This window comes from Lissotriton helveticus, chromosome 3_2 (assembly GCF_964261635.1).
Source record: "Lissotriton helveticus chromosome 3_2, aLisHel1.1, whole genome shotgun sequence".
NCBI lineage: Eukaryota > Metazoa > Chordata > Amphibia > Caudata > Salamandridae > Lissotriton > Lissotriton helveticus.
In genome coordinates this window covers 77856641-77871470 of record NC_136062.1, presented here as the reverse complement: position 1 = coordinate 77871470, position 14830 = coordinate 77856641, and the positions used below count along the sequence as shown (strand labels likewise).

At 43.8% G+C, this 14830-nt stretch overlaps 1 protein-coding gene across 6 annotated transcripts in view; it reads left to right on the top strand.

Moving 5' to 3' along the window:
- Positions 1-14830, top strand: part of AP4E1 (adaptor related protein complex 4 subunit epsilon 1) — a 491916-nt gene that overhangs the window by 51204 nt on the left and 425882 nt on the right. For all 6 annotated transcript variants that reach the window (XM_078684823.1, XM_078684828.1, XM_078684825.1 and 3 more), the window contains exon 4: positions 1900-1973. In XM_078684823.1, the coding sequence (XP_078540949.1) occupies positions 1900-1973 (74 nt within the window). The remainder of the gene's footprint in view (positions 1-1899; positions 1974-14830) is intronic.

Genomic DNA, 14830 nt, shown 5'->3' with positions numbered 1-14830 from the left:
GACCTGGTCGGTGACATGCTTCATCATCGGGCCCCACTGGGAGAGGCCGAATGCCTCCCCAGTGTGCTTCAACGCCAGAGTTACTGCGGAGCAGGTTTTTGTGAATTGGTGAGTGATATGTTGTTAAGGTGAAAGTGATGATTAAAAATGTCTAAATTGTATCAAAAAAAGGGATTTAATGTTTGATCAATTGGACAAAAAGTAATGTGTAGGAAAATAGGCCAAATAAATTGTTTGATTATTTCCAATAACTTATAAGTGGGTCGGTCAACATGTTTCTGCCATGAAACGGTGTGAATTTACCAGGCATTCGTCAGGACCATGAGTGAACTAAACCCCGGCGGTATGAGCACACTAAGGCCCACCCTAACCTGGGGACGTGAAAGTGAAAATTATGTAAAACAGTGCATTTGGAAGGAAAAACTTCCCTCTATGGTACTCCCTAAAAATTCGTGTAATTCACTTGAATGGTGAGAAGGATTCAGAGCATGGATCTCGGAAGGGGGGTGGTGGCGAAATCGGCACACCGCCCTCGACGCCAGGCACCCACTGGAAACCTACTGCAACCCTCTGTAACCGGATCATCTTCGGGATCCGGTTACAGAGGGTTGCAGTAGGTTTCCAGTGACCATAACAGTGCTGGTTCCCGCAGCAGTGCTCTTGTCTGTCCCTATAGCTACTGCGGTTCCTTACCTCACCGTTGGTGTGTGGGCATCCTCATACTCTGGGGGTACTGGGCATGACTGCTTTTTGGAAAGCGATTATCCGTTTGGTCCCGAAGCGACTCTGGACTACATCCTTAAAATAGCCGTTGCGTCCTGCATCTTTGCCGGCATTTGTTCAGTTTACCACTTTAGGGAGCCAGTTGGATAAATTGCATTATCCTTCTTCTTCATTTTTCCATTTTGTCATGTTTTGCTTCTGGTGGGCGTGGTCAATTCTGCATGGTTTCTAATCAAAGATGGCTGACACGTCTTTTTATACAGCGCCTTGAGACTCTCACGGGTGAATAGTGTGCTTTACAAACCCCTGATTGATTGATTGAGTGTCTCAATTCAAGATAGCTCCTGATGAATTTTCTATGATTCAGTTTTCTGTCTGGATCATATATCTTGCAACACATTTGAAGTCTTATTTTTTATTGTCACCCTCCTGCTGTACTTTTTGTCCCACATTTGTGCCCTATTTATTTGACGCAAGTATTGTTGTTGGCGTTGTGAATTCCAGCGTGTTTGATTGCTCTTTTCCCTGACTTGTATAGGGAAAGTCTGCTGCCTTGCTCTGTCTACAGCAACCTTTGCCATTCTCAACCTTTGCCTTCTTTGTAGCTTTTTCCCTTTGGGACCGATTCTGGCCAAACATTCTCATCTCAATTGTAACTATGAAAACTGTATTGTAATGTACTTCTATTCAATCATCGCACCACCTGCTTGGGCCAATACTTTGACTGCTTAATCAAGCTTTTCGGATAGTCACTTGGGAATGATTGGCCAGGCCAACCCATAGCGCAGAGAGTGAGCCAGTACTTACCCCACGCAGAAACGTCCACATATCCTCCACTGAATTCATGACTAAATTTAGGCAAGTATGTCAATTTATAATACTGCAGAAACAAGACGGCGGCATTTGGCACTTGAATATACCATTGATGATTTTCCAATTCTTACGGATATGATATTTAGAAGTGTTCATCTGTTATGCTGCTAGTTCTGAAGTTATCAACAATGTGTTAGTTTTAATGTTAATGGAAACTGTTCTTGAAACAAACACTTAGTGGGTATAGATAAGTAATGTTAATTAAAGAAAATTGTTCAGTATCGTTAACTTCTTTTGGATGGTTGTAGCTGGAATAGTTTCCAATGGAGATTGGCGTTTGACTTGGCTCTCCTTGTTTTGCAGGCTACTTGGCTGTTTCTTTATTTCTACATGAAAATCATGAGCTGTTAGTTCTACTGGTGAACACCGTTTTGAAGGTACTGTAACATAATGTTTTCGATGGGAGATTACGGTACATTTGTTTGCTTGCTTTCATATCTCCCTCCGGCTGTCTTGCCAGACCTCATGTCAGCACAAACACAGACACACAAACATATAACATATGTAAAGGTTTATTGGGTCTGCTGCCTAGACTTAGTGGCTTATTAGGTGCGACCCCTGCGCTGATTGGGCTGTTCTTCAGGTTTTGCGACCATGTGAGGCCATTCCCGTATAATTGGGAAGAAAACTTTGTGAAATGCATTATTAAGAGAATTTGAAGCTTTTCAGGACATTGTGGGGTGTGAAAGCAAGAGATGTTGAAATAATCTAAAATATTGAGCCCTGAAGAAGCGAAACACGTGCTGGCTGCATCGATTTGAATATATCATCAAGTGATGATGGGGTGGTGACAAATGAATTGATTGGAACGATTTATTAACCTGTTGGAATATGAGGAGGCGTGTTCGTTTGAAATGAAGGACTTTGTGTTGAAGACCGTCAATTGGTTCCATTAGAGCTTATATGTTTATCAGACCCTGTGGATATTTTATGCGGACAAATTATTTATTGACTGATTGAGTACTGTACAGTCAAGAAGTATGGTCTGAAAATCAGACTTCATTGATAGTGCAATACTTTCAATGGCCACTAGATGTCAGTGAAGCACAGTTGTGAATGCTACCAAGCCAGAAGCCCCTAAATCTTTGAAAGGAAGTGATACGCATCATGGGGATGCTTCACTTACCCCTGGATGAAAGTAATTACCTATTTTCAAGGTAGAATAGCCATTTCACAGGGTCAGCCGTTTTAAGAAAACCAACACTCCTTGATCCACAATTTTGCCGTCTGAGACGGTGGCTGATGTCCAGCGGTCCTATGTTATATTCGGCCTCTGTTTACATTTCTGCCGCTTAGCCCATTCGCACCCAAATTCAACCATCTGTCCAGTAGGGCAGTTAGCAGTGAAAAAGCACCTGGGTTTGCCCTAATACCCCTCCACCATCTGGGCAAAGAAATATCAAACTATACAAAACAATGATGTGGAGGAATGGATACATTCATATTAGTAATAGGTTCCATCAAATTAACCTATTGAATGGTACATAGTCATCTTCTATTTACTTGTATAGTAATAAACCACATACCAACATTTATTCCTGATTGGAACAAATATTATCTTCTTTTAATTGTTCACAAATTAATACAAATCCAAAATAATACATAAAAGTTGCACAAACACTCTGTAGAATGAAGGGAATACTAAGCTCACTTACAATGCCTCCCACAGGCAATGATAGGCTTCTAAGGCAAAATCCACGTACTCAAGGCACTCTTCATGAGAGTACGATAGTTATTGAGGCAGGTCGCTGGCACACTCTGGGTGTAATGATGCAAAAAAATCATATTTAGTCATTCACGTGGGACACTAGACTCACAGAACTCAGAGGCAAAAGCGTAAACACTCGCTTTGTGTACCTGTGTCTTATGTGTACACCGGGTCCTCCTCCACAAACGTCGAGTCACTCGATCGCACTCTTCAAACCACGTATCCAATTACTGTGTTGTCCTTTCAACGCGCTCTAATAACAAAGTGTTAAAGTGCACCCGTAAGTATTCCATTCAGTCGTTCCTTTGGGATCCACTGCATCCCCTGCTAACTCTTCTCGCGCTTACCTATATTGAGTTGCACTCGGCAGCCCGTCCCCGGCACATTGTCTTCCGGGATTCGCTTTCGCGGCCCCCCCCCCGCGGTAATTGCGCTTGTACAGTGGCTCCCGTCCCAGTGTTGCCAGGTTTTGAGACCCATCCCAAGCCCAAAGCCCCTCCAATATAAGCCCAAATCTAGCCCAACGCAGACCAGTTCCAGCCCAAAAACCAGCCCAAAGTAGAAAGTCTCAAGTAAGGCACAAATAGTCATCAGAAACAATTTTAAGGACAAATATACATTCTATTCAATATACAGATAGTGGAAGAGAGTTAACTGGGCACCTGCCTTAATGCTACTAATTTTTAAGACCAGTCCTCACTGTGACTTTGTCATGTGAAACGGGCACTGCTCTGATTACAATAGTAGAAAACAAAGATTAAGGAAGGCAGAAATAGTGTTATGTGCAATTTACTGCTCCCTCTAAATTGTATTTTAATAAAGTCTGTAGAACTCAGTGTCTTCATTATTCATTACATTATTTTATTTATTTTATAGCGCACTGCAGGGTATCAAAGTGCTTTACATAATAGATGCATTGACAATAAATCATACAATTGTGTAAATCAACGTACAAGATGTGTTGCATCACTCGGTGAAGGTTAAAAGATGTAGCCGTCACACATAGCTCACTGTGCAATAGTAAAAGGATTACTAATTATGAACTACAAGGAATAAAAGGATTTTGCTCAAAGCAGTAGCCCACTAATCTAGCTACATTAAAAAAAAAAAAAAACGGTCATCTGCATATTACATGATGTATAGTGATTTGCAGGAGACACATGATCTAGGACTACACAAAGCAGAGATGTCTCCGACAAATACTTTAACCTTCAGAGTTCACACCAATTATTATTTACTGGGCACTTCTGCAGATGTCTTAGCCCCATAAAATATTACAAAACGCAAACTTTAAAGCCAGTTAAGCATAACAGATATAGTACCATGCTTCTCCTTGTTGCCAATTTCTTTTTGTCAGGAAAAATTGTGTGGCAATTAAATAATGGCCTAGGGCGACCACTATAATTTATTTATTTATTATTGCTATTTATTAAGCGCGAACGAATACCCGTAGGCGTCTCGGCGCTAAAAACCAACTACGTGAGTCTCAGTAAATGCCGCTATGGTTTTATTGTAGCACACTTCCACCTGAGAGCTGCCGTGGACCAAGGGGTTAAATAATGGCCTAGGGTGACCGCTCGAGGAAACACCAGTTAGCAGCAGTATAACTGGGTGTGCCTGTCAGTGATTTGCCTTTAGAAAAACAAGAAAGTACCCACACTTCCTATTGCTTAATCTCAAATGATTTAAAGCAAGAAATGAACCAACTTTATCATGTTCATCTCGGCAATTACTTATGCCTTTTATTTGTTTTTTTAAGAAAACATGATATTTTTAGAAAGAGAACAAGGAGTTCTCCACAAACATAGCCACACGTTTTAATGAGTAACTTTTACAACAACATATGTGTAAACATAGAAAAACGAACAGTCAATACATTTCATTTCATGATATGACGTGAGTTTAAAACAAACAGGTGGAAAAAAGAATAGTGCAATCAAATAAGATGTCCAACTAATTATTCAATAGACATCAATGCATACATGCAATCATCTCAAAAATACTAAAGTGCCAACAGATATTTTAAATCGATAAGGTTCAGTCCCCTTTGTCAACAACAGAATTTTTCAATAATTTTAGGATTTAATCCTTTATGTCAAACTTGTGGGATTTAGTCCTTTTATGCCGACGCGTTTCAAGTGTGGGTATCCTGTGCCCACACTATCATCAGGGCTGAGTGAATCTTTTTCCAATCCTTATCCTAGTGATAAAAAACATATGTGTTTTTATTAGAACCCCTTCCTTGGGTTTTCAATTTTTTAGAAATGGTAAAAAACAAGGCGCCTTACCTCTGAGTTGTAGAGGTAAAGGTCACACTTGAATCTTTAGAGTGAAGCGGTGTGCGTGCTTCTAGAAATATAAAAATTGGTTCATGTTAAATGAATCTATCCAACATCATTAAATGCTGATAATCAGCCGTTATGCGAAGCCCAAGGCAGAGTGTTTACCTTTCTGGATATCTCCTGAAGGGTCAATGTTGTTTGTTATTTTCCGTCTGTCTTAGTTACGGTTACACGGAACCCCTCTGCTCACTTGTTTCTGTGAAAATAAGTGACCGAAATGCCATTGTAGTTTCTGCGTGTATTTAAAGATTGCGCTTTGGGTAGCGAGCCGCTAAGGCACTCACCGCGATTCCTCTCGCGCTTTAGGTGGTGTCTTTAATCCTTCTCCTAATTCAATGCTCGTGCAGTTTTCCTTATTCTGCAACATTAAAAAGGAAAAATTCAAGGGCGCTGTACTTAGATTTATGATTCTAAATTTGTGTAAGCGTTCCGGGGATATCCGCTTACCTATTTTATGCTTGCGTCTCCTCTCGCAACAATCCTCAATGTTGTGTAGACCGGCTGTTACCTGTTTGGTTCTTAGAACTTTTTGGACCAATAGGAGGGAAGTGTTGCAAGAGCACCAGGAAGGTGCCTTCTGGGAGTTGTAGTGAATGAAAATACTCATAACCTATTTAATTCACTCATTGAATTTAATCCTTTGTTGATGCTGTCAAACTTCATAATAAGGTATGCTTCCTTACGTAACAGCGCTTGTTCAACATCAGGCGACCTATGTTTAGGGTCAATGCTTGATAACACAGTCCAAGTGAAATCGGACTCCTTGTGTTCAAGGGCCGCGAAATGGTCAACCATTGGGGCATTCGGGACTCTTTTCTTTAGTCGTGATCGGTGTTGTGTAATTCTGGCATTCACTTGTTGGCAGGTTTTTCCAATATATATTTTGTTGCACGCACACATTATTGCGTAAACTACGTTCTTGCTTTTACAGTTTGTATGCATCTCATGTCTCCATTTGATGCCACTGTGACAGAATTCATTTCCTTCTACGGTGCTACTACAGGAGGCACACATACCGCATTTGTGGTGTCCAGTTATGGGTTTTAATTTCCACTGTGATATAAGATCACTTTTAGGCTTAGCGACATAACTGTCCGCCCGGATGATTTGTTGGCCAATACTTGGATTTTTTCTCATCGCGAAAATTGGTTTTTCCATGGGGTTTTCCAAACCCTCCAGTAGGTGCCAATTTCGCAGTATTATTTGTCTGAATTTATTGGTATGGGCCCCATATGTGGTGACACAAACCAATTTGTTCAGTTCCTTTTTTGGTTTTATTTGAAGGAGCTCTTCCCTAGGGGTATATCTCGCTCTTTTGGCGGAATGCTTTAACAATTTTTTTGGGTAGCCTCTCTTGATCATTTCATCGCAGAATGTAGCTGCATGTGTCTCAAAGTTAGTTATTTCAGAACAGTTTCGTCTAATCCTTAGTAATTGGCCATATGGTAAATTTTGTTTCAGACCTTGGGGATGCGCACTGTTATAATGTAAGATGGTGTTTTTGTCTGTCTGTTTTTTGAATAGAGAGGTTGAGAACCTGTCTCCTTCAATGCCTACTTCCACATCCAGAAAGGTCATTTTCTTGTTGCTGGAATCAATTGAGAATTTTATATCTGGGTGTCTTGCATTCACCCAGTGATAGAAATTGTCCAGCTCCATCTGGCTACCCTGCCACAGTAGCCAGATGTCATCAATATACCGTGCCCACTGTTTGATATTCTTACTGTAGGGGTTATTTTGATAAATGAATTTTTCTTCATACTGGGCCATGTACAGAACCGCCATTTCCGGCGCATAGGGACAACCCATGGCTGTCCCTTTGATCTGAATAAAAAATTCATTTTCAAATTTAACCACTTGGATGCTAAGGGGTGTGCAATAAGGACCATTGAATTTCCATTGAAATCAATGGAAACTCCATGACGAGTTACCCTTGTCATTAGCACTGAAGGGGTTAAAATAGTTGCATTTCAAAGAAATTTCTGCCAATGAAATAATGAAGATGGTGGGGACCCTGTGAGGTCTCTCACGCTGCTCAAGGTAATATTCCATCACTTCGAGGGCCTCATCTTGAGGGATCTGTGTATACAATGAATTGACGTCCATTGTGGCCATCAATTCATTTACGCCATTGTGTAAATCAACGTACAAGATGTGTTGCATCACTCGGTGAAGGTTAAAAGATGTAGCCGTCACACATAGCTCACTGTGCAATAGTAAAAGGATTACTAATTATGAACTACAAGGAATAAAAGGATTTTGCTCAAAGCAGTAGCCCACTAATCTAGCTACATTAAAAAAAAAAAAACGGTCATCTGCATATTACATGATGTATAGTGATTTGCAGGAGACACATGATCTAGGACTACACAAAGCAGAGATGTCTCCGACAAATACTTTAACCTTCAGAGTTCACACCAATTATTATTTACTGGGCACTTCTGCAGATGTCTTAGCCCCATAAAATATTACAAAACGCAAACTTTAAAGCCAGTTAAGCATAACAGATATAGTACCATGCTTCTCCTTGTTGCCAATTTCTTTTTGTCAGGAAAAATTGTGTGGCAATTAAATAATGGCCTAGGGCGACCACTATAATTTATTTATTTATTATTGCTATTTATTAAGCGCGAACGAATACCCGTAGGCGTCTCGGCGCTAAAAACCAACTACGTGAGTCTCAGTAAATGCCGCTATGGTTTTATTGTAGCACACTTCCACCTGAGAGCTGCCGTGGACCAAGGGGTTAAATAATGGCCTAGGGTGACCGCTCGAGGAAACACCAGTTAGCAGCAGTATAACTGGGTGTGCCTGTCAGTGATTTGCGGCACTCATGCCCTACTTGGGTGTCTGCTTCAGGTGGACATCACAATGTCATGACACACTCTACTTTATGTGCGTGCTTTCCTTACATTGTAATTTAAAACGCACAAAAGGAAACGAAAAACACAAATAATGGGAACATTTTTTTTGATCTCGTAAGCATTCACGGCCACACATGTTCGGCAACGTCGTCCTCAATTGTTGTATTTATTCAAACCAATTTCTTAATTTAAACAAGTGCGCATTAAAACCTATAAGAAACACGCCTCAGAAACCGGGGGGCTGGACACTCACTGTGACTGTGAGACACAGTTAGAGCGACTGTACAAGTTGCATGTGGGAAATGGGTGCCTCCCCGGGGAAGCCGGTACGGGACATAAACACAGTTGCCCCAAAACCACAGGAAACTAAAAGCCTTTTCTCCTGTGGGGTTAGCAAAGTACATTTCTGTTAATGGCGTACCGTCCTGCTAACTGCAATAACAAAAGGGGGGGGGAGAGAGAGTTTTTAGATGGATTCGTTCTCCCTGGCGATATATGTATAAACAAAAGGAATCTACTAATGTAATGGGGCTTCCCTACAGTGGTTGGGAGCACCCAATGGTGGTATAGTACCCCTCACACACCAAAAGGACCCTTGGTGTCATGCTTCATCATTGAGGTCTTCGCACCCCTCTACGGGATGCGGCGTGCTGCCACCTACGATTACGCGGGAGCACTTTATTGATGACTATGTGTGGTGTATGTGAGGGTTTATGTCTTATGTGCGTGAGTGGTGAGGTTATCGACGAGTGATGTTTAAAAAGTGCCTGGCTCATGGGGTTGGCGTAAAAATAATTTTAATGGGCCCCCGGGCTGGCGCTGTGACAAAACGGAGGTGTAGGATGCAGGACAATGTGCATCACCTCCTGTGTGTGTGTGTGTCGACATGTTTCGGAGTCGGAACTCCTTCTTCAGGACAAGGTACACAAATCCCCACCTTACTCACGTTTCTCTACTCTTTAAAATGTGTTATATTTACAAAAAGTGAGATATGATGCAGGTTATGCAATGTACCTACAAAATCGGCTTGATTGGCGCTATTCAGCTGACTGTTTAGAATCAATAAAATGCCTCATGAGCCTCTGGTAACGTAGGGGTCCTCGTGCTGGTTCGCTACGAGTCCTGGGGGAGAATGCCTCCTAACTGCCCCGTACGTGGCTCCGTTGAGAGGATTTGTGTACCCTGTCCTGAAGAAGGAATTCCGACTCCGAAACATGTCGACACACACACACACACAGGAGGTGATGCACATTGTCCTGCATCCTACACCTCCGTTTTGTCACAGCGCCAGCCCGGGGGCCCATTAAAATTATTTTTACGCCAACCCCATGAGCCAGGCACTTTTTAAACATCACTCGTCGATAACCTCACCACTCACGCACATAAGACATAAACCCTCACATACACCACACATAGTCATCAATAAAGTGCTCCCGCGTAATTGTAGGTCGCAGCACGCCGCATCCTGTAGAGGGGTGCGAAGACCCCAAAAATGAAGCATGACACCAAGGGTCCATTGGGTGCTCCCAACCACTGTAGGGAAGCCCCATTACATTAGTGGATTCCTTTTCTTTATACACGTACCGTCCTGCTACACACACCTTTCGCACCCCCGGTAATTGCAGGGGGGATGCAACTTGTAAGTGAAGTAGTAGGTAGACGAGGAGACGTGCAGGGGGAGAGAGGCAGTTGCTTCCCATTAACGAAGGCCCCACCGGATGACATCGGTACTCGTAATTGTATCAGAGGCGCTGTCACCGAGGATACATTACAGCCCATAGCCCAACCTTTTGATTCTCCAATAAAGTATAGCCAGTAAAGTATAGCCGGGAGGCCGCCGGCCAGCGCAGCCTAGGCCTGAGTCTGACTGTGAGTGACCGACGACAAGTGAGTGACTGTACTGTCACTCACTGACACTGGCGGTCGGTCCCGAGTCGACTCCCGACTGAGGCAGGCCAGGCTGTGGCTAAGCTTAAACGTTACTTTAATGAAGAGAGAGACACACCTGAGGTCGAGGCGAGGCGGTACCATCCGGACTCTGGAGCAAGTCTGCAGAGCGCCCTGCGACTGCGAGTGCCATTGCCTGCTGACTGAGTCACAGACAGTGGGCGGCAGTGACTTGCCCTCCTTGGTGGTAGCCTACGTGACCATGATGCCCCGGGCGGGCAGCAAGTGGGCCAGCAGTGACTGGAGTGTCGACGAGGGCAGCGGAGATGAGGAGATCGACGAGATGAGGACCACCAACAGTTGTCAGACAGAGGCAGCACTAATCAAACTATCGCCCAGCCGAAAAGATCGTGTCACGTCACCCCCCCACCCCCAGCATATATGGAACCGTGTGGGGGCTTGCCAAAAAATGATGCCCAGGGCCGTCATTGGTAGTGCTTCTGCGCGCTACAAGATTGACGGCCCTGAGGACCCCCCATCGGCCCGCACACATTATACTAACAAGCTAGGTGGTGAACTGTGGTGCAAGCGCTGCGCGCACGTGCAAGGTGCGCTTGCACTTACACTTACTATTTTACACAATCACGTGTCGTTCGTGATGAATCCATGCATGATGCTGCAGGCTGCAGCTGCTTTGCTTAGACTATGTGGGCGGGGTCATCATGTGCTCACAGGCAGGCCCTCATCGGTCCTCCTCCAATGAGCAATTGATGTGTTAGCGCGCGCAGCACGCTCTTTTGCCACTGGACCTTCATGCCACGGACTCATCATGGTCGGCCCCGCCCACAGCCAGTAAATTGCGCACACTACTCTAAATACCGCCCAAAAAGTAGCCCCCCGCCAGGTATGGGTTTTTCCCGCACAATTGGGAAAAATGTTGCCCAATTGTGCAGAAAATAGCCCAATCTGGCAACACTGTCCCGACCAATGTGGTAACATGCTCCCCTAAGCATCATAGAGAAGGATGAAATACTTCTGTACTGATGTCACTTTTTGGCTAAGGGATCGCCCATTCTATTGAGGGCATAATTGTATTCCAGTGGTGGGCATAATAATATTCAAGGCAATACTAATCCTATGCTGTATAAATAAACCGCTACTTGAAAATAAAACAAACCAAAGTATCCCACATTCCAATATGGGCATAATTGTATTCACGGCAATAAGATTGTTGCTAAATAATAATCCTATGCTATATAAATGTAAACAACCTCTTGAGAATAAAACAAACTCAAGTATTACCATATTCAATCATACAGATAAAACCACCAGCAATTTTATCAGCAAATCCAGAACACGGAGTCACAATCTAGTATACAAGATATTCCACAGATCTATCGTTAATACAAAACCAACATTTTTCATAGTTAAAACTTCGGCCTCTGCTTACAATTCTGGTGCTTAGCCCATTCGCGCCCAAATTCGACCATCTGCCCAGTTGGGCAGTTAGGGCGAATTCCCGCTGGTGTTGTCCCTGTGTGTCATTTTCATACAGTGACCCACTGCTCTGCCTTTTGTATTGTTGATCAGTTGTTTTTCAGATGGAGATAAAGCTTCATTATGATGTTTATGAGAAGATCAGTATGATTTGCATGCCGTTGGCATAGGAGAAGATGTTGTTGTCATGTGTGCTAGTGACTGCTAGAGGGATCATGTATGCATTGAGAGTGGTAGTGCTGAGCGATGAACCTTGAGGCTGTCCGCAGAGTTTGCGGCTTACCGAGGAGTAGGGGGCCAGGCTGACTGCTTAATTTAACATGTGTATTTGTAAAGCACATGTTCACCCAGAAGGGTATCTTGGTGCTGAATAACAGATTTTTATTGTTACCCAACTCAATGGTACTCATTTTATAGACCTCAGAAGGATGAAAGGCTGAGCTGACACACCGGGATTGGAACCTGTGACCCTGAGGTCAAACACATGCATATACATTAGACACATTAGTCCCTTGAGCCACCAGACCCAGCCCCAGCTAGTATTCTACTTGTTAAGAAGGAGAGGATCCAGTCGAGAGCTGGTCTTTGGATACCAATCTTGTGCAGGTGCCGGATGAGGATGGGGTGTGAGACTGTGACAAATGCTGCAGAGAGGTCAAGGAGAATGACGGTTGGTGTGTCTCCTCTGTCAAGGATAATGCAAATGTCGCCTGTGACAAGTGCTGTTTCTGTACTGTGGTGGACCTGAATCTTGACTGCGTGGCGTTGAGGAGCTGATAGTTGCTGAGGTGGTTAGTGAGGCGTCTGTTGATTAGTTTCTCTAAGACTCTGGTGGGCTATGGTAGGAGGAAGAAGGGTCTATAGTTGAAGAGTGTGGCTGGCTTAACGGATGATTTCTTGAGCAGGGGTGTGATGTTGGCGTGTTTCCAGATGTTTGAATTCAGGTGTTCTGGCTGATGATCACTGCTGGCTTAAAGAAGTGTTACAGATGTGACACATGATATAAACATTATCAGAGAACCCCCATGTTTGTGGGCCATGAAGGACACTAAAACAGCTGCATCTTAGGCACAGAACACGCATTTCTGATGACTCGTTAAATCAGTTCTCGTAAATCAGTTGCCCTGTAGGGAATGTGATTTCTATGAAAGGTGCATTAATTTGTATTTTCACATAAATATCTAAAAAAAATACTTTACAGAACAAACAAAAGGTTTGTAGCAAGCTAAAAGGAATGACATGAGCTCAAAAAACAGTTGGCAGCTAATTACATGTTATTAAGAAATATTCAGAGAATCACAGCATGAGACAGACCTGTGACCATCATACAGTCTAAAAAATGTTCATGTGGCTCTTAGTGTTATATTATGAAATGCAGATTTGTAGAGTGCACAATGTCTCTAGGGTCTGGTTGCGGGTTGAAGTTGCTGAAATGGCGGTGATTTTGTTGCTCCAGTATTGAGAGAAATTGTGGCAGAGGTCGTGCGAGAGAGTGATTGAGTTGGAGGCAGTTGCTGGTGACATGTGTTGCCCAGTTGTATGTCGGAACAACGAGTTCCCCAACCACGACTTCCCTAACAACGAGGTCGCAACCACGACCATGTCTAAACCACGAATTTTTTTTACCACGCATTCCTTTACCACAAATTTGCGTGGTAAAGGACTGTGTGTTAAAAAATGCTTTCCAACTAGTACCCCGATCCCCCCAACCCTTAAATACGAATCTCCCCCCACCCTAAAATCAAACACGACCACCCACACACCCTGCAAACTAATCCCAAATCCTCCCAACCCCTGTATATTAACCCCAAACACCCTGCCCTCTAAAAAAGAATTCCCCCACTCTAAAAAATAAACATGATTACCCTCAAACCCTAATAACTAAAACCCAACCCCTAAAATTGAACCCAAAACCTCCCACCCCCTGAAAATTACCTCTCTTACCTGTTCCTCTGCGACGCTCCTCTGGACTCGAGATGGAAGGAAAGGTCAGTAGCCAAAATTGGGCAGCGGCTGTCGGTTTCTGCTTTGTACAGTATAAGGACCAGCCATGGCGGTCGGATGTAGCAGGGTGATCTGTTTCCTACATGCCATTTCCTACATGCCACGGTGAGTAGCTTGGAACCGGCCCGAAGGACGCTATGTGGGGTGAGGTTCTTTTGTATTGACTGCTTTGAGACGGTGACAGCAGCTTGGGACTAAGATGAGACGATGGTCCTCGGTCGAGGGTGACACAGGGACGGAAACGATAGGAGGGGCTCACATTGTGACCGTGTACTGGGAGTCAAACAGGGTCAGTGAAGTGAGGTTTAGATTTGGTTAGTGCAGGAGGGTCACAAGGACACGGTGAGGTGGGACTCACGTGGGTCAGTATAACTGGGGGTCAGTACAAGGGAGCTCTCAATTGACGGCACAGTGGGGCTCAAAGGCAGGCGGTGTAGTGGGGGCAGTGTGGAGTCAGTGCGGGAGGTTTACGCAAAACTGGGAAGTTCACCAGAGACAGCATGGAGGGCTCAATCGAGATCAGTGCTGAGAGGTACACATGACGGTGCATCCTGAACAACGACGCAAGCCGAACTCTGCCCTGCCCGAACACTAGACCGAACCAGCCTTAACAACGCACATGTGTGGTTAAGGCTGAGTGGTTGTTCAGGAAAGTTGTTGTTCGGCTTGCGTAGCTCCGGAACTTGTTTTTTCGGAGTCGTTGTTCAGGATGTCTCCCGTGTTGCCCTAGTGATCACGGCTAGTAATAAGAGTGTTGAATCACTGAAAGAGGGGAGCTACTGGGTTACCTGTAGACTCATAAAAAATAGTTCCTATATTTCTTGATCTTCTCTTCCAGACCTGAGACAAGATAGGCAAAGCCACACACAGTATTGAAAATAACTAATGGCTGCATCTGGCTATTATGCGACTTCTGTGTTAGTCAAAGCTTC